This window comes from Podarcis pityusensis, assembly GCF_964106645.2.
Source record: "Podarcis pityusensis genome assembly, chromosome: 2".
Taxonomy (NCBI): Eukaryota; Metazoa; Chordata; class Lepidosauria; order Squamata; family Lacertidae; genus Podarcis; species Podarcis pityusensis.
The window spans coordinates 44,989,455-45,009,166 of record NC_138029.1 but is presented as its reverse complement, the minus strand read 5'-3'; the positions used below and the strand labels follow the sequence as shown (position 1 = coordinate 45,009,166).

Below are 19,712 nucleotides of genomic sequence, written 5' to 3'. Positions count from 1 at the left end.
CAGACCAGTCTGAAATGTGCAGACACACATGTGGACAGGACTAGAGCCCATTCCATGGCAACAGCACAGAACTGCTTCCCTACCTGGCTTGATTTCTCCAGCTACTGAAATTCACTAGGATTGCCACACTGGAGTAGATAAGAAGTTCTCTGGCTCAGCCAGGAGCTCAGGTTGGTGTGGGGGAGATTTTGCCTGGCTCTGTGTGGCCCCATTCATTACTCAAGCTGCCAACTCACTAAAAAAAAGTAACCCTTCAGTTGCAGACACTATCCCTTTTTGGCCTGCTTTTTTAATTAATTTTATTTTATTTTTTGGGGTTGGCCTAGGGTGTGGTTATTCATTTGTGGTTGGCTGTGGTGGTCTTTGTTTTCATGTGTGACTGGGGTGGGTGGGTATTTTGGATCAGGTTAGCCATATTGATTTCCTGTTGGTGGTTTTTGTCATTGTCTTGTTGGGCTGTGTAAGTGATAAAGGGGAGCCATACCGGGGCGAAGGTGTCTTCTTCTATTTGTCCCCGTGTCAGTTTCAGTTTATTGGTTAATTTTTCTAGTAGGGCTGTTTCCCATACTATTAGGTACCATTGGTCCATGCTTACTCCTGACAGGTCTCTCCAGTGTCTGGCTATGATGCTTTTGGCCTGCTTTTATGATGCCCCATCGGTCAATTCACACACCACAGAATTGTTGGTTGTTGTTGTTTTAAATTTATTAGCAAAAAAGGGGGGGGGGATATACAAAGGCTTCCAGAAAGAGAGGGATTTGATCAGACCCTTTCTCTTGACAGATCCTGCGCCTGCTTCTGCTCTTTGCAGCTGGGACTCAAAAGGATTTACAACCTCCGACTAAAAAACAAGCTTGACAAAATTAGAAAAGTTTCTTGTGTAGATAAAGCAAGATAATCCCACCGAGAAGGGAATAATCTGCTGCCCCCTACAGGCTGGTCACGGTCTTAAGCTTTCGTTCATGAAAGAAACGGTGGGGAGGGCGCTTGCTGGAAGTTTCCTTCCTGGCAAAGTAGCTCAGCAAGGACTGAGCGTTTTTCTGGGCTGCGTCGTCTTCCGTGTCATCCCTGTAGAGAGGAAGGTAAAAGATAAGGGGAAATGAGGGATCTGGGTACAGCATTGTTCCTCCGCTGGCAAGCTATGCTCGACTTCTACTTCCCCTTGAGAGTTGCGCCCACTTATCTTGGATTCAGACTTCTTCTACCTGCTACAACCACTGACCTTCGCTGCCTTCCAAGAGCTGAGATAGAAAACAGGTGCCCTGGCAGGCAGCCCTTCTTCCCTCAACAGAGACAGTACCGGATTCCTGCCCCATCTATCCAGGGGAAAGTTAACTGGCTGCCTCTCAAGCTCCTCCTGCGGCATTTGGCATAACTGCCAAGGTCAGCCTGAGATGGGAGGCAGCGGAGAATCAGCCAACTCCCTAGACTCAAGCGGAGGAGCTGCTCCCTGGATTGAGCTGGGTTCCAGAAAGCTGTGGATATCAGGGAAGGCAGTCACAAGCATCTTTGGGCATCAGCAATTCAGCAACTCTGTGCAGTACTCTGCACGGCCCACATAAGCACAGAGCAAGGCACAGGGGAGTTAGCAGAGCAAGCCAGCCACAAAAGGGGGGACCCTCCTTACTCACAGCTGATAAATGAATTTAAGGGAAAGGGTCCCATAAACACTCAGCAGGCCCATTCAGCTCCAACGATTGCCCTCCCCAGTGCCACTATTTAAAAAGCATCCTGGACTGCCAATCCACTATCTTCCTATATAATATTTGTGTAGGGAAGTCATCATGATGCATCGCATGTGCAGAACCATCAGAAGGAATCTCTCACATGCCTTTATCAGCAGCAGCTGTTTCCTCCTATGCTCCACAGTTTCCTCAATCTCCCTTCTGAAGGTTCATCTACCATCCAAGATCCATCCAACAGTTCTTCCTTCCCCACTTACCAGCAAACGGGCACAGCTTTGCTCTCCAAGATGACCTGAGCTGTACTCCAGCTGAACCGTACAAACTGTGGGTAGCCAAAGACAGGGTCCAGATTTTGGGTGAGCCACTCTTTAGTCTTGGGATCTGGGCCGGGGAAGGGGTAGAGAGATTAGAGGATGGATGGCCAAGTATCCTGGCATATTAGTGCTCAGTGTTATCCCTACTTCTAAGACTGAGCCGTAGCCTGGAGAACAGTGGATGGGAAACATGACACAATAGGGGTTTGCAAACCTTCTAAGTACTGTCTCCGCCCACTCTGCTGCTTTCTTGGTGCATAATATCTTAGAGATCATTTTGCACATATACACACACAGACACTCCCCTTTCATTTCAACTTAATGCAAGGACATGGCATTCTGTCCTAGAGGTCAACCCAAGCACAAAAGCCAATAAGGTCCTACTCACCCTAAGAGAGGGGAGATGGGAGGTATAGACTCTATACTATACTATAGAGGATCTAGGACAGCTAATGGCATCTAGTGAGGGCTGGGAAAAGCCCACATTGTTGCCAAGTAAACTAAATGTGTAATTCAAAGATGAGAGTGGGGAAGAACATTCACAAATAATAAATGTGGTTCTTAGTCACTGCCAAAGTAATGACTTGGCTTATTCATCTGAATGAAGCACTGCACTCTTTGTGTGCCTCCACAGAAACGCAAGAGCCAGAGGTCCATCTTGCCTACCCTTTTGTTTCCCACATTAAGGCAACAGCCCTCTTCCAGTGTTATCCTCAGCAGCTAACATATTGCCTTACAACCTGGAGTTTGCCTATTTCCATCCTATATGCTAATAGTTAAGACGTTATCAAGGTGCGACACCTTATTCAGAAAAACAGCACCGTACATGTGCAAGAAAGAATGGAAGAAGGCGGCTTGGGGGCACTCCCAAGTACAAACAATATCGGGGGGGGGGGGAAGAAACCTAACGGGGGGTGAGGGGAACCAGAAACAGATACGTGAGAACTGAAAATGATCAATGGACACAAAATGCCGACTGTTGTGGGAGGAGGGGGACAGAAAACCAGGGAGGAAAAAGGGCGAATGGGAGTATCCTGCCAAAGAGCCTGGCAGGCTGGCACCCTTGACATTTTGTTGCAGGTCCCTCTCATTTTGACTACCCCCTCATCCATGTGTTCATTTTCTTTTAAATCCACCTAAGTTAGAAGAAGAAGAAGAGCTTGGATTTGATAAACCTTTATCACTACCCAAAAGAGTCTCAAAGCGGCTAACATTCTCAGCCACCACATCTTGTGGTGGAAATTCATGTGGCTGGTTCTGTGCCCAAGCTGAGGAGAAATACTGGGATTACCATTAGGATAGCCAGAGCCATAATCCAAGTCCGCATCTTCCAGATCCTCCAAGAACCTCCAGTTCTTTACCACCCGGTCCCTCGCCACCTACGGAAAATGAGAGATAACCAACATCGGAATTGCCTTCCTGCATCATTCCCATCTATGTCCTGATCCATCTAGCCTAGTGGTCTTGAATAGTAGCCAGCCCCTGTCCTAATGAATGATGGCAATAGTCACCCCCTATTGTTTAGCCCCAGTATCCAGTATTCTGCTCCAGCACATGAAAGCTTATTTAGCTGTTTCACGGTGGAAGCGGTTAGAGCTTCACAGTTTAATCGTACATCTCTCCAGATACCAGAGAGCACAGTGAGCCAGGAAACAAAGAGATCCTATGTCTCGCATTCACCTTGGCACAGATGCTGGCTGCACTGACAACAGGGAAGAGGGAGTCTGCTTTTGGTTTCACTGTAACCTCCAGGTCTGGGAAGTGCTGCTTGAGTTTTTCTTGGTACTTCTCTGCTGGTCCCACAGTATCCACAAAGACCTGAAGGAGGAAGGAACCATAAAGCACTGAAGAGGTGGGATTTCTTGCCACTTCCTACAGGTATGGGATGCTGAGCTGGCTCACCTTTGCAACCTGCACTCCAGAGTCCAACGCCCTCTGGATTAATCCAATGGCCGTATCATGCGAAAGCGCGTTCAGGTTGTACTTAGCTCTGCAACGGAAAGGAAGCTATGTTTTTCGCTCACAAAAAAAAGCTTGGCTCTGAGGCCCAAATGTCAGAAAAGGGCTGGTTGGAAAAGGTGTTGTGGAGACTGCACCCTGGACCAGCTTATGCCACCACCAGCCAGAACAGAAAGATGGCCTGCCCTGCCCTGTCCACACAGCAAATAGGAGCTCAAATCTCACATAGTGTTAAGAGTGCAGTGGGCTGTTTGTGCCACAGCCAGTTAACACAGCAAACAACATCACAGCAGTAAGCATCATTCTCAAGGATGAGCTGGCATGAAGGACGAAAACAGCTCAGGGGGAGAGACACGGCCTCCCTTCTCTGAAAGAGGTCTGTCCAACTTTTCTGATAAACTCCAAGGTGAGAGGCCTCGTGTTTCCAATCCCCTTCCCCTTGCTCTGTCCTCTTTAGCCTGCAGCCACTACACAACACATCCAGTGTCAGCAGCACTTTTTCATTTGCCAGGTCGAAGTGATTTTATTGAAAACTGTGATTTTTTCTGCCATGTCAGTCTCTGTTACAATTTTATCATTGCAGTTGTATTTGGCTATTGTGGCTTTAATTATAGTTAGCCACCTTTGGAAACACGTATGCATTAGAAAGGCAGGGTATTAATCTTTCTAACGAGTACACGAATAAACAAAACACAACGATTCCAGGCAGAGAAGCGATCTTGGGAGAAAAACCGCCACCCATTCAAAGTTGTGGTTCTAGCGCAGGGGTGGTGAACCTGCGGCCTTCCAGGTGTGGCTAAACTACAACTCCCACCACCCCTGACCACTCTTGCTGGTACTGATGGGAGCTGGAGCCCAGCAACATCTCGGGGTGGGGGGGAAGAGGTTCCCCAACCCTGTTGCAGCGACTTCATCTAATATTGTCTGCTTACCGTCTCTGCATGCTGGTGGAGATGTAATTGGGTGAGAGGATGTGCAGGGCCCACCCAACAAAATCCTTCGCTGCACCCAGTTTCTCAAAGAGCTGTTCCCGCTGGGCCTCCGTCAGAGTCTTGGAATCTGTGACGGGAAAGCAAACAGGGAGGGGAGGACACAAACTCAAAAAAGACGTGACCAAGGATGAATACAAGCTGGGCAGTGCTTTGACAGCGGTTAGGGGAAACACTCCAAGAAGCACTGCATTGCCCCTTTTAGTCCAGATCCCATTTCCTGCCACGCCAGCATTACATCACAGTCCCAGTCAGGCACGCCTTTCTTTTCTTTTTACCTGCCACCTTCAGTGCCTCTAGGTCTCCCTGCCGATCCACAGGACAGTAACAGATTCCATAAACCATGGGACCTGGGAAGAAAGCAGAAGCCAATGCAAGCTACTCTTTCAAGACTCAGAGCTCCACCTACGGATACAATACTGCAGGTGTTTTTATAACAACATTGTCATGTGAGAAATGCTCTGAACTAGCAACACTAAGTATAGTTATAATTACGGTACAGCCCCAGGACAAAACTGGTCCTGCAGTAGGGAATCCTCCACAAAAGACTCCCCCCCCCCAGCCACCATCACAGGACATTATTCTATTTTAAGGGTGGGGAAGTTCTGCTTGGCAGCAGGGGTGGGGTAGGGGAAGTAAAAAGCAGTCGTGGGACTGAACAAACTTATTGGCACAGAACTGGAACAACGTTATTTGCAAATCAGGACTGGATTAATTGTCAATTCTACAAGAGAGTTATTGTGGTGTAGTGTCCGACTAGGGCCTGGAAGACCAAGGTTGAAATGCCCACTCAGTCACTCTCTTGCAGCCTATCCTACCTCACAGGGTTGTTGTGAGGATAAATTGGGAAGAGGGTCATGTACGCCACTTTGAGCTCCATGGAGAAAAGGAGGCATACAAATGAAATACTACTACTACAAAAATGCTCTATATCCTCACAATTTATCCTCATAATCACCCTTCCTGGCGTTATTAAAGTAGGTTGGCAGATAGCAATAGGAATCCTCTAGCGTCTAGGCCACCTGGCAAGTCCACGGATCACCCCAAGGCAGGCGAATATTAAGGATCAGCCAGTGATTTGGGACTCCCCTTCTGATGCTTTCAGGCAGTGCTTTTTTCGGGGGGGACGCATACCCCTAAACATTTTGTGAATCTAAGTTTGACCTCATTGAGGGACAGTATTTCAATATGAGTAAGAAAATGAGAGTACCCCTAAACATTTTTTTAAAGAAAAAGAGCACTGCTTTTAGAACTCGATTCCTCGCTGGAGCAAAAAGTACCCCAAGGAATCCTCGCTCCCGCCGGTTTCACCCTCAGGCACGTACCCAGCACCGGACCCCGGCCTGCTTCATCGATGCCCAGGCTGCAAGGTTCGCTCCGGCAAGCGGCGGGCACCGCGGAGTCCAGCAAACAATTCACGGCGTTGTCCCGCTCGAAAGCGCTCAGGTCCATTTTCGCGCGTCGCCGGCAAGCGCCGTACAAACTCGGTACAGGAAACGAAAGGGAAGGGAAATCCCAGAGAGTGCGCGGCTTGCTGGGTATTGTAGTTCGCAGAACAGATCAGACTTGCGCACCAACTTCTCTAACAGCGTCGTGGGGGATCCCATCGGGTTGTAAATTAGGACAGTAAAAGTAGCGGGGAGGAATAGTCATGACTCCTGGTTTCTGTCCTCTGCTTCGAAAGGGCTTCATTGCACTTTTGGCACAACATCTGTCCCTGTTGGATTACGTCTGATGAATGTATGGGACTGCTAAACAGAGCCAGGTATTACGATGCTCTGGCTAGCTAGCACCCAGCTGATGCTACAGTGTTCCCTGAGATCCTTATAGAACTTGGGATCTTTTTCATACAGTACTAGAAAGCATTTGTTCGGCCGCTCATCTATGTCCGCTCTATGAGCATATTTTACACACTAACAGTGTAAAGCTATAATGGGTGGACTTCAGGTGGGTGGATTGCATATAACGCTGCCCGTTTTTCCCCTGGCAAAGCTCCTGCGCATTTAACATGTGTGCAAAAGGCAGGCATCGAGCAGGCGATTCACCAGCTGGATGCCTACCTGGGTCTTGCAGCTGATAAACGGGAGCGTGTTTTCCACGAGCAGAGCGTGTATACGCAGCAACTGTGAATGAAGAACGCGAGTGGGCTTGCCATCTTTTGTCTCTGGCAGGAGTCGGGACGTGACGGACAAACATCCAGCAAGGGGTGATAAAAAGATTGACCTGTTGAACGTCTGCCTGCCGTGCAGTTGTTAAAAAAAAAAAAAAAACAGGAGCAGAGAAAGAAAGCCAGCAAGCGCCCTTTAGTGGAGTTGTTCGCCGCATTGGAATCAGAATCGCATTTTGGAGCGGAATGTCTTTGGTTCCCAATTCAATTCCCTTTTTCTGAGTCCAAAGGGAGAAAAAGGGGGGAGGGGTAGCCGGGGTGGGGGTGACCCGCGCGCGCAAATGTTCTCATTGTGAGTCGAATCCGGATTACACCGCCCCCTCCTGCACCTTTGCCCCGCCCTCTCCCAGCACGCTGCACATAAAACCCGGCAGCCGCGGCGGCTTGTTCTGCTGGTGTCACGCCTCCTCCTTGCTTCGAGAAGCGCTCGGCTTAGCTTTGGGACGGCAGCGCGCGGACCAGGAGGTACGGAGGGAGCGAGGGGTTGGGCGCCTCGAGGGCATTTCTGGAGCTTTTGCAGCGCTTGTGCATGGAGGCAAATGCGGGCGCGTTGCTCGGGGTTTGCAATTCGAGCCTGGCGAGGCCTGCTATGGGGTGGGGGCCTGCAGCGCTTTCTCTCTCCTCCAGCCTAGCAGGTTCGAAGGGTCGTCATTTTCTGGGGTATATATGTGGAGGCGAAGGGCTTCTGGAAGGTTTCGAGGCTTGCAATCCGTGCATCTCCTCGTGTCTTCCAAAGGCGTGATTTTGGGAAGGGGGGCACCTGCATTGGAATAAAGTGGGCTGGAAGCTGCGCTGCTCCTCGGTTCTCCTCTGGTCCTTTTTCCCCAAAGCGGAGAGGAGGCGGTGTGAATACTGCCCATTGTGTCCTCGGCAAGCGAGTCATAGGGATCTCCTTTGTGTTCTGAGCGGTACAGGGAGGGGGCTGGAAGCAGTGCGGGCTGGAAGCAGTGCTTTGCATTGTCACTGGAATTCAACTCCAGGGGTCGATCTTGGCTTCCTCTAACTCTCCTCCTCCTGCTTCCCCCGCCCCCAACCCTGGAAAGCGGTGAGGCTTTCCAGTCTCTTCTCAGCTTGCATAGCGCTCCTAGCCTTGCTCGGGGTCTACTCGAGTGAAAATTCATGAAATGGAGCCAGTGACTAAGTGCTCTTGCCTTAAAAATTGGGTCATGGAAACTCTGCTTTTTAAACAGGCCTTTAGTATGGATACAAGAGGTGACGACAGTGCAATAAGTTTAAGCTCCAAGTCTTACTAGAGGGGGGAACGAGACAAATGGAGTAAGATCTGTGCGCTTTTGTTTCAAGTAGTATATATAGCAGGGGGAAGATGTGATGTTTGCAGAACTTGCACAGAAGTAAACCTACAACGTAGTGCTTCTGGGATGTTCTCACCTGTGCGGAGGTAACAGTGCCTCTAAATTCCAATCGGTTACCATTTTAAGCGTTCATTCTGTAAACCAAAAAATGTCCAGGTTAATAAAGTCCCTCCTAAAATGTATTGGGCTTTTTATTTGGTTCCTAAAATGCAGTTAAAACACTGGAAGATAAGCAACAGACAGTTTTAAAAATGGTTTTGTAAAGGTTTGGGTAAATAAAAAGGTTTTAAGCATGATTATGAAATAATAGATTGTTGGAGCCTGCCTTACCTAAAGTGTAATGAATGCCACCATTTTTGCCATTGTGGTGGTGGTTCTATTGTCCTAGCTAATGTTAATATATGAGGTAAAAACCCAGTTTTTCAAGCAAAGACTGACCCAGAGAAGCAAATCAAAGTGCGCTTTTGACATGCTGCATATGGCTTTATGCTGGGACATTTTATCACCAAACAGGCACCTGTATTCAGCTTGGGGTGGAAAAATACCTCCCCCAGCTGTCAGTTTTTTGTTTAAGAATTAAAGAATCAAATATATGGTAATATAAGTCCCGCATAACTTTTAGCCGCTTTCTTCAGTTTTTGCTTGAACTGTAATCTTCTCCTGTCATGTGTCTTTTGGACATTCCATCATCCCAAATTACTTTGGAAGTCAGCCTGGCGTAGAAAACTATCCCAACTGCCTGCACCAGTAGCAACAGATCCTTATTAAGCAAACAATGGCTTGGCATTGTCCTTGTACACAACACCGCTCATTCTAAGCCAAAGACACTAATCACCAAATTCAAGGCTGGGTACCCATACTGTAACATCTCATGCTTGGCCCAGGAAACTCTGATAAAGCCTTTTAGCTTCTGCAAAAACTCTTGTTTTGTCTTGCTGCCGCCACCACATGCTGGACCTGGAGTAAGACAAGACTGTAGCAGAGGTCACATTTCTAGGGCTCAAACTTGCCTGGGTAGTGTAACTTTTTTTCATATGTGGTGGACATGTAAAAAAGTTAAAGAATATTGAGAAATGATTTATATTAAGTTGTACAGATTGTTTAAAACAACATTCCCAAAAAGACCAGAGGCCTTTCTGTCAGGAATAGTTCAGACTGAAGTTCCCAGGTGTCAGAAAAAATGATTTATGTATGCAACAATGGCTGCTTGAGTTTTGTTAGCTCAAAGATGGAAAGTGAGGGAGGTCCCAAGTAAGGAGGACTGGCAACTTAAGATGATAGAATTTGCAGAACTAGCAGGTTTAACATATAGAATAAGAGAGCATCTATTTAAAGAGGAGTAGAAAATATTTGCTGAGTACAGTGGTACCTCGGTTTAAGAACAGCCCAGTTTATGAACTCCGCAAAACCGGAAGTAGTGTCCCGGTTTGCAAACTTTACCTTGGTCTAAGAACGGAAGCCAAATGGTGGAAGGGCACTGGCGGTGGGAGGCCTCATTAGGGAAAGTGTGCCTTGGCTTAAGAACAGACCTCGGGAATGGATTAAGTTCGTAAACTGAGGTACCACTGTATTTGGAAAATAACTGTACAGCTGAATACACTGGCAGCATTAAGCTAAATTCAGCAGTGTGGTTAATATTTGAATGATGTAAATTGGAGAATGACTTAAATGGTTGCAGAAAAATAGGCAGGAATGATAGACAAGTAAAATGAACCATGGAAGGAGGGAAGTCATTGGATATATGGTACTATGTAAAATGCTTATTTTGAGACATATAACTGGAAAACTTAATAAAAACTATTCAAAACAAAACAGACTTGCCTGGTAGTGAAGGCAGAGGGCCTTCTCAGTAGTGGCTCCCACCCTGTGGAATGCCCTTCCATCAGATGTCAAGGAAATAAGTATCTGACTTTTAGAAGATATCTCAAGGGAGCCCTGTATAGGGAAGTTATTAATGTTTAATGTCTCACTGTGTTTTTAAATATTTTGTTGGGAGCCACCCAGAGTGACTGGGACAACCCAGTCAGATGGGTGGCATATTATTATTATTATTATTATTATTATTATTATTCAGGGTTTGGTGGATCACTAAAGTTGGTGCTGTCAGTATTGGAGTTGATGGAGGAAAGTATCTCGTCATTGATTTTGGCTTGCCCAAGCAGGCTTTTTTTCTCCCTTCTGGTTCATTATAAGCAGTGTGCATCTCAAAGCCTTCACTGCAGTAACCCATGAGTGACCGTTCCATTCTCCTCTGTCACATACCAATGGCAAATGTATGCACTAGTTCAAAATGCACTGTATTCTGCTAGCTTCACTCCAGAAACTAGCAATCAGTGTTTGTGATGTCAGGGGCAGCAGACCATCATCACATAGTTAATTCACTGTCGTTAACCATAGCCTGCTCATGTTTGCCAAAGCATATTGTAATAGGGCTATCTTCCTGAACACGGAGCTTACTGGTAAGTGCCCCACCCAACAGCTACCAGCTCCTTATCAGGAAGGTATCATGTCGCCCAGTTTGTGTTTGGGACACACTTCTGGAAGGGAAGTATTTGTCAGCTAGAGCTGCCGTAGGGCCCATCGGCTACCAAGTGGAACACGGTGGGTGAGAGTCATGGGCTAACGTAGCAGATGCATCTCTCCCCCACCCCATATCTCCAGCAACAGATGGCGCCAGGTTTTCTGTGCTCGACCAGGCCCTGGCAGATGCCTCAGTATCTGAAGAGCCTTTCAGTGGATGAACATTACTTTAATGGCTCTGTTCAGACACCATGATAAACTCAGGGCTAGGGAACTTGTGACTCCAGTGTTTCCCATCATCCCCTGAGTATTGGTTGTGTTGGGTGACATTTATCTTTCTGAAGTCAGAATACCAATTGTGGCCTTTTTGAAGATTCAGCAGTTGGCTTTATTAAATTGTGCAGAAGGAGTAAGTAGCCAAGCAGGCTCTGGCAGGAACAATATGAAGCTGGAATAGTAAAATGCAAACATCCCATCTCCTCTCTGCCATGCATTCAGCATAATAAAAGGGCACTTGTCTTCTGATGAATTTGAATTGTAAACTACTTTGGGAGCCAGTCTTGGCTGGCAAGTGGGATATAAGTATGTTCAGCTTCACCTTCTATTGGTGGCAGAGACAGCACCAAGAATATATTGATCTGACCCAAATTACAGTGCTAGGAGAATGAGCTATTTATCTGCTCCTGAAGCCTTTGCCCGTTCTTTCTCTGCTAGAGCTGGTTTTAGATAGTTTTCCACAGCAGTGGCAGCTTGCTTCTACCTGAGCCAGAGAAAGCTACTTAATTAAGTACTACTGTACTTAATTAATAGATTAGTGCCTATCCTTATCTGTCACCATTGTAGTTATGAATGGAAGAAACTTAATCTCCTGGTTATGTTGTCAAGTATCTGTTGTGTTTGCTTCCAGATTTGGCCTTTCATAACCTAGTATTAAACTTCGTGTTCATGCATGCAGTTTCTTGAAAGGAACTCAGGTTTGATTTTATACATGCTACATCTAAATCCCAGGGTTGTTTTCTTGATGCCAAAAAGCAGCCAGAGCTTTGAAGTAGTTATGAAATATTGAGACTTCGCTTATGCAAAAAGGAGCCAAACCCAAATTGGCAAGGTTTAACATGAAGGGGTGTAATGGGGCAAATTCTTTATAAAGAGAGCCTCTTATGGGATGGGGGTGGAGACAGGGCTGGCCCCACACAGGAGGCAAGGTGAAGCAGCCATCTTGGGTGGTGGAAGCCCCTGAGGGGGTGCCTTGGTGGGTGCCCCACTGGCAGAGTATCAGAGCTGATTTCCAGCAGGATTTTTGCCAGAACCTGCTGCTGCTTCATGCTGCCACCATGCAGCCTAGGGATGCTTTGGCGGCAGCGGCAGGGTGGGGAAGCACTTCCCACTTAGCCTCAAGCAACACAATGGGATGCGCCGTCCCTGGTTGGAGAGGAGCAGGCACATCAGACCTCCAAATCACCTAAAAATTATACACACACACACACACACACACACACAACTGCTAGAGCCAAGCAATAAGAAGCAGTGTTCAAAAGTACTGTACACAGCACACTACCACCTCATGTTTTTCTGTAATGGATTAGTGAAACTGCTTGTTGAGCTCCAAGGCAAATAGTGCATTGAAATGCATTGAAGGTGGTAAAATTTCAATTAGCCAGAAAGTTGTCTGGGAGCACTTGCTCACGCCTAGCTAAAATGGAATGAGGCTAATAAAAATATCCTGCTGAACCAAGAGGCCACTGACTCAAACCCTCTGCAGTCTTCCTCAAAGGAATGAGGGTGCAAGACTCCCTGATCTTGCATTCCTCAGGGATTGCCTTGCGTCACCCTCCACAGTTGTAATCCTTTACAACTCATGTGACTGGGGCTCTGTACAGCACTATGCAGAATTGGAAGAGGCTTCTTGTTTCCTCTGAAGTGCATCTTAATTGTTTGGGCTCTACAAAAGTTGGGCTTGACGTTGGGGAAGGGTTGTAAGCCAAAACAGAGCTGCCTTGTTTACAATCCTTCAGAAGGTAAGAAAATGCCTCTCCTGGGATATGTACTCAGTAGCAGGCCTCTTGGTTGAAAGCGGCTCAACCTGGTTGTCTACCTAAGCCTTTACACTGTTTGATATTTCAGAAAGAAATGGCTTCCGGTAAAGCTCATATTGGTAAGCCAGTTCCAGACTTCAAGGCCACAGCAGTGGTGGATGGAGCCATTAAGGAAATAAAGTTGTCGGACTACAAAGGTAAGAGAGAGTACCACTTTCAGTTGTTTAAACAACATCTTCAGTCAGTCTTAATGTCGCAAGGTGCCTTGAGCTCATGAATATGCAGGACATAAATACCCTAATTAAAAAGTTTCCCAGACCCACCTTGATAAGAGAGGTATGGATCACTTAAGAACTATTTTCCTGCTATGCAGCATTGGAGCACATAAGCGCCAAGAAAGAGGATCTTGCATTATCCGTCTGTTTATCAAGAGGTAATCAGTCCCCAGGCACTGAATCAGATTGCTGTGGGGATCATGGTGTGTAGTGCAAATACTATATTTTGTTAGCAGGTGCAGATAATGGACCTTGGGTTTGCCATATCCCAAAGGAAGGATGAATGTTATCGTGGTCAAGGCATGGCATTTGTTTTGAGTACATTGTGCTGGTGCCTTCAGGTGTTGTCTCCTTCCCTAAACTTCAGATAGTAGCCAGGCAAGGTTTCTAGCTCAAAGTATTCCGCTTCTGATGGGTTTTCCCCCTCTCTACACAGGCAAATATGTGGTTCTCTTCTTCTACCCCCTGGATTTCACCTTCGTCTGTCCCACAGAGATCATAGCTTTCAGTGATCGAGTTGAGGAGTTCCGCAAGATCAACTGTGAGGTTATTGCTGCCTCTGTTGACTCTCAGTTCACCCATTTGGCCTGGTGAGTCTCCTGGTGTTCAGGATCTAGCACAAGGTCTCCGTCCATGCTAGAAAGCAAGTACTGTGAAGACTTATGGTTATGTTGTTGTTTCTTAAGGCTGGTTTAGCTGTAGGAAACTGAGTGACAGGAATAACAGCACATCCCTATTTTGTGTGTTGCTTAGGAAGAGGGTTGGAATTGAAACATCATTAAGAATGTTCTAGGGATCTGACACTGGGAGGGAGCCAAGCAGAAGTTAACTGACAGAAGGGTGTGGAGGGTCCCCACCAGCCTTATCTAGCCAAACCTAGCTGCTGTTAGTTTTATCAGCCACCTCAGTAGACTAACTGCAGTTGTGTCCAGAGTTGATTTGAGCTCCTAAATGGGTGCAAAGAACATTTCAGTCTTCTGTGGGTCAGAGAATCCGACTATATCTAATTGGAGAATATCACCAGTTTGTCTTCAGATTTAGGTTTCTGATGAGGAAGAAGATGCTTGCCCAGTTTTTAGACCCAGCTTTGGTCTGGGAGCCCCATGGCAGTTTGGAACAAAAAGCTAGGGGCAATCTATCCCATGTGAAATATTTGATTCAACCATTTCTAAATAGTAAATGGCTAGAGTAGTAGTTTGCAGATGTTCAAGATGGAAGGGTGGGAGATATGAGGCCCTCCAGTTGTTGGACTCCCAACTCCCATCAGCCCTTGCCCAACATAGCCAATGATTAGGGTTGAGGTGGGCATCGGTTCACAGGTTCTCCTACCTCTGCTCTAAAATGATATTGCAGATGTTAACGGCCATTTCCCTGCAGGATCAATACAGCAAGAAAGGAAGGGGGCTTGGGATCTGCAAACATTCCTCTTGTGGCAGACATCAACCACAATATTTGCAAGGACTATGGAGTGCTCAAGGAGGAGGATGGCATTGCATACAGGTATGGAGATCTTGAGGTCTAACCTTAATTCTAGATGACAGTTCAAAGGGCTGTGGGTGGTGGCATCTTGGCAAATGCCAGTCCTCTTGTGTTCACTAGCAAAGCCTCAACATGGCTGACTCACGTACCACTTAGCTCCTCTCTCCAGTGCTGCAACACAGGGGTAGCTAACCTGGGAGTCTTCAGCTGTTACTGAACTAGAGCTGCCAGCTGCAGCCAGCATGGCCAATGGTCAGGAATGATGGAAGCTGCAAAATTTGGCAGCATCTGGAGAACAACAGATTAGTCCCGCCTGCTCTTAAGTCCTGTGATCTGTTGAAGAGGTTAGTCATCCTTGATGCTGCTGGACTGTTCAATCCTCTATTCATCAGCTTGGTCCCACCCATCAAGTCCATGTATGTAATCCAAATGGTAACCTGGCTGAAATAAAAAAAGCTATTAATACTAGCTAGGTCCTAGAACCCTGGTCCTTGGATGTATGGACTTGGACTTCAGAGAATGAGTTGCTGTAGCTGGAACTTAATTGAGTCTGTCTCTGCTTTTGCCCCAACCTCTTTTAGTTGATCTCTCAGTAAGGTTTCTGCATAGGCATAGATTCAGGATTCCCCCACTCAACTTTGACCCAAAGAACCTAGCCAATTGTAGTTTGCCCCTCACCGAACTACAGTTCCTTGTACCATTATACTATAGTTCCCAGGATTCTTTGGGGGAAGGCATGTGCTTTATTTTATTTTATTTTTTAAATGATATTTATTGAGAGTTTAAAATTACAGAGAAAGGAAAAAACAAGGAAAAAGGAAAAAAGGTAGACAAAAAGAGAAATTAAACAATACAAGTCAATAAAAACAAAAGTCAAAGAAAAAACAAAACACACAATACATCAAAATCAAAAAATAAAAATAAACAAAAAATTTAAAAACAAATCCAATATTCCCAAATCTTTATCTTTCATTAACTTGTTTCATCGACCTCCTCACACCTCCCTTTTTTGTATTCTAGTTATTATCTCAGCAAATCCTTTCCATCTTTCACAATATTATGTCATTAAATTATCTTAATCTATTTTAACCTTATCTTACCATAAAAAACCCTAAAGCTTAAAACTTAAGTCTTATTTATACCTAATTCTTTTTAGCATAACATATTTATACATAATTCTTTTTAACATTTCTACTAAAGCCAAATAGTTTCATTCCAACATTTTTCTAATACTCATTAATTTTACAATGATTTTCTAAATGAATTTTTAAAGCTTTCTTCCAATCTTCATCCATCGTCTCTTCTTCCTGGTCTCAGGTTTTGTCAGTCCTTTCTATCCCATCCATCTAGTCCATCAACCTGGTGACCTTCTATCCGAGGCTCTTAAGTCTTTTCCATGTCCCTTCCGCAGGTCTTCTTCATGTTTATACCTGTACTTTACTTTATCTTCTGCTGATCTTATTCTTAATTTCCTTCCTTTCTCTCGGGGAGACTCCGACTTGACAATATCTTTATCCCTTCTCAACAAGTCAGCCCATTCTCCATAGTCGACACTGAAATCCATAAGATATTTAAAGGCATGTTTCAAAGTCCCTCCAAGGTTGAGGGCCCCCACAACTCCAAACTCCCCCTGGCCCAAAGCCAGATCCGAAAAGCCAAAACATCCCTGCATAGGGGGATCTATCCAGCTTCCCATCTCCAAACCAAACAGTACTCCACCTCTCCAAATCTGACTTTCTCCAGGTTCAGTCGTCAAAAACAACAACTTATGTTCCTGCAAGGCCGCAGCTCTCTCCATTTCTGCTACTTGAGGTTCAGCAACAACCTCCTCCTTTATCTTCTTCACCACTTGCTCTGTCAAAGCACATTCCTGGATTGATTCCTGAGTGGTTTCTATATAGGTATTCACTGTTTGTCCAAAATTTCCAACTGCAACAGTCATCAAATCCATCTTCTCATGTAGCTGTTCCAGTAAAGCGCTTGTCTTGCAAAAAGCAAGTACTAAAGCTTCTTCTGGGCACATTCTTGTTCAAGGTTAAAGTCTGGTCTCATGATCTTTAATCTCTACAGCTGCAAAATTCCCCAGATCGACTCTAACAACAGTTTCACAAGCTCCCTCTAGAGGAAACAATTTCTATTAGTATCCGTCTTTTTAAAAGCAGATCTAGCAACAAAGTTCATTTCGTTTTTCAGATATTTTGTTCCTTTTAAGTGCAAAAGGGAACATTGGAATCAATATGTTTCTCTTTTTTAACTATCTGTCAAAAACGTTTTATCCACAGTCAATGAACTTCCCCAAAACGTCTGTCCTGACACCCCGCTCCCAGGTTCAAGACGGTGGAAATTTATCTTTCTTTACTCTCTCTTCTGCAGGTTTAAACAGTCTAAAAAGATTCCCCCCTCTTCTCCTGCTTCCAAGGGGGGTTTAGTAATTTTAACTGATGGAAATTTAGTCCTTTACAAACGACTTTCCAGACTCTAGCTTGCAATGTTTAGCTTCAATCTATTTACAAAAGCGGAAGGCGGACTTCCTGTTTAGGCTTTCCCGCTTCGGTGCCAAATTAAGAAGTTTCATAGTCCAATTTTCCGTTCTACTCACGGGCAGTTGTTTAAAATCCAATTGTCCACAGGAAAAAGTCAGCGCTCTCCAGCAACAGCAATGCGGCTTCACTCCGTGAAAAGAGCAGTCAATTCGAAGCACCGCGCCATTCACCCCACGTCGCTCCGGATCCCCGAAACCGGGTTTCCCCGCGAGTAGGGGAGGCGCAAAAGGTGCCAGCCGAATCCCACGTCCACAGGCTTCTCCCGCCTGTGGTTTTTGGTGGGTCTCCGCCTCGCCGCGGCAGTCCAGACCCTAATTCTCACGAAGCGGATTCCTCCCGATCAGAGGAAATCCGCCATTGCCGGAGGTGCAAGTCCGGAAGGCATGTGCTTTAAATGCATCTTAGGCTTGAATGCATACAAGCTCGAATCCTCCTTTTTTTAAAATAATAAATGCTCTTAATTGCCCTTCTTTCTCCCCCCCCCAACTATCCAGAGGCCTGTTCATAATTGATGACAAAGGCATCCTGCGTCAGATCACAGTGAATGACTTGCCTGTGGGACGTTCTGTGGATGAGACACTTCGCCTGGTACAGGCTTTCCAGTTCACAGACCAGCATGGTGAAGGTAAGGGGTGAGGATTGGGATAATAGAGCTAACACAGAAGGGTGAGGTCAGTATTGCTTTAGAAATTGTGGCTGTTACCTCTTCATGGGGCAAGTAAGGGCCTATCTCTGCCCATGAACAGTGCATAACAGCTTCCCAAACACCTTTGTAGCAAATAGTACCATATATGAAGTTGGCATGATTTACTGCTAGCAACATTTCTTAGAGCCTTCCGTAGCGCAGTTCATGCCATATCCTGTCTTACCCACCATTTTCAGCATCACAGAAGTGTGGCATGGTACAAAGTAGACCCAAGACAGCCTTATGCAACTCTTAATAACGCAAGAGCCCTGCTGGTTCAGTCCATTCGCCCAACTAGTCCAGCATCCTGTTCCCACAGTGGCCAACCAGATGCCCATGGGAAGCCTGGAAGCACACTCTTCACTTGTGAGTCCTAGAAAGTGGTACGTGGAGATAAACTGCCTCCAGCATAGCCATTGTGGCTATTAGCCAGTGACAGCTGTCCTCCTGAACATATGCAAACACACTAGTCTCCTGTTATGGACCATGAAACCCCAAAAGGAGCATACTGGGATGGGAAAGGCTGTGGCATTTTGCCCCTCTCCAGTGCTGCTTTTTTTTAAGGAAAAGGGTGTGGGTATTCACTAGGGGACACGGGTGGCGCTGTGGGTTAAACCACAGAGCCTAGGACTTGCCGATCAGAAGGTTGGCGATTCGGATCCCCGCGACGGGGTGAGCTCCCATTGCTCGGTCCCTGCTCCTGCCAACCTAGCAGTTCGAAAGCACGTCAAAGTGCAAGTAGATAAAGAGGGACCGCTCCGGCAGGAAGGTAAACGGCGTTTCCGTGCGCTGCTCTGGTTCTCCAGAAGCGGCTTAGTCATGCTGGCCACATGAACCGGAAGCTGTACACCGGCTCCCTCGGCCAATAAAGCGAGATGAGCGCCGCAACCCCAGTGTTGGTCACGACTGGACCTAATGGTCAGGGGTCCCTTTACCTTTATTCACTATGAAGTTGTTATAGTAAGTGCCACATTTTTAACATTTGGAAGAAAATGGTACTGCATACCCTTGAGTATCCCCAGAAAAAAAGGCACCGCTCCAATCTAGATTGTGCTTGTTGATGGAGTAAGTTCTGACTTTTTAATAAGTGATGTCTCCAAACTTCCTTCTACTGCTTCTTGGGGTACCTTGTTGCCCTAAGCTTGCTCCATGTGGACCTATGTGCTTTGAGTGCTGTTTGACATATTCTAACCCCACACTTCTGTACATTTTGCTACAGTGTGCCCAGCTGGCTGGCAACCTGGCGGTGACACCATCAAGCCCACAGTGAAGGACAGCAAGGCCTTCTTCGCCAAGCAGCAGTAGAGGTGTCATGCTGAACAAAGCTGGCCTAATGTGAAGGGATTATTCATACTGAATCTTTCCCGTTGAGATCTCTAGAAGTAACTCTCTGGGGAGAGCTGGGCTACGAAAGCCTCTCCCATGAGTAGTAGTTCATAGAAGTAGCTTGAATGTAATTTTTTGAGTAGGGCATCTTTATGTTCATGCTTCAATAAAAGTGGAGATTAAAATAAGCTTGGTGGTGATGTCTGGTGCTGCTGAAGGTCATTCGGAACGAGCAAATGACAAGGAGAATCAAAAGTGGAGAATGTGATCCTGGACTTGCTCCTCAGATGCAAAGAGAAGAGTTCTTTTCTGCCTTTGGAAGGATATACTTTTACTAAATGGGTTTGGATTGGGGTATAATTACTATGCCCACCCTTTGGTTTTATGTGCAAAGTAAGAAACGCCCCCCCAGTCCCTGTAG

The 19,712-nt window shown here is 46.1% G+C and overlaps 2 protein-coding genes and 1 long non-coding RNA gene across 3 annotated transcripts in view; 1 reads left to right on the top strand and 2 right to left on the bottom strand.

The window, feature by feature from the left end:
* Positions 1-680: 680 nt before the first annotated feature.
* Positions 681-6,628, bottom strand: RNASEH2A (ribonuclease H2 subunit A). Its single transcript, XM_080996575.1, has 8 exons — positions 6,273-6,628; positions 5,226-5,297; positions 4,891-5,017; positions 3,902-3,989; positions 3,680-3,817; positions 3,291-3,378; positions 1,943-2,066; positions 681-1,068 (listed from the first exon to the last, which is right to left on the bottom strand). Exons 1-8 carry the CDS (start codon positions 6,397-6,399, stop codon positions 930-932), a joined length of 903 nt encoding a protein of 300 aa, XP_080852701.1. The 5' UTR covers positions 6,400-6,628; the 3' UTR covers positions 681-929.
* An 806-nt stretch (positions 6,629-7,434) lies between these two features.
* PRDX2 (peroxiredoxin 2) lies at positions 7,435-19,479 on the top strand. The gene is made up of 6 exons (XM_080996576.1): positions 7,435-7,579; positions 13,072-13,180; positions 13,695-13,848; positions 14,636-14,758; positions 17,775-17,905; positions 19,185-19,479. The coding sequence occupies exons 2-6, from the start codon at positions 13,078-13,080 to the stop codon at positions 19,268-19,270; spliced, it is 597 nt and encodes a 198-aa protein (XP_080852702.1). The 5' UTR covers positions 7,435-7,579; positions 13,072-13,077; the 3' UTR covers positions 19,271-19,479.
* LOC308472089 overlaps positions 7,589-19,712 on the bottom strand; it is a 63,776-nt gene continuing 51,652 nt past the window's right edge. Inside the window, exon 3 of the long non-coding RNA XR_013983297.1 lies at positions 7,589-8,561. This is a non-coding gene — a long non-coding RNA (uncharacterized lncRNA). The remainder of the gene's footprint in view (positions 8,562-19,712) is intronic.

Excerpts from the sequence above, each read along its gene's own strand:
- RNASEH2A (XM_080996575.1), bottom strand. The coding sequence starts at position 6,399 with ATGGACCTGAGCGCTTTCGAGCGGGACAACGCCGTGAATTGTTTGCTG. Across the intron at positions 5,018-5,225 it reads AGAGGCACTGAAGGTGGCAG|ATTCCAAGACTCTGACGGAG; the intron begins GTAAAAAGAAAA and ends TTCCCGTCACAG. Across the intron at positions 2,067-3,290 it reads TGGCTCTGGCTATCCTAATG|ATCCCAAGACTAAAGAGTGG; the intron begins GTAATCCCAGTA and ends TCCCCGGCCCAG.
- PRDX2 (XM_080996576.1), top strand. The coding sequence starts at position 13,078 with ATGGCTTCCGGTAAAGCTCATATTGGTAAGCCAGTTCCAGACTTCAAG. Across the intron at positions 13,181-13,694 it reads AAAGTTGTCGGACTACAAAG|GCAAATATGTGGTTCTCTTC; the intron begins GTAAGAGAGAGT and ends CTCTCTACACAG. Across the intron at positions 13,849-14,635 it reads CAGTTCACCCATTTGGCCTG|GATCAATACAGCAAGAAAGG; the intron begins GTGAGTCTCCTG and ends ATTTCCCTGCAG.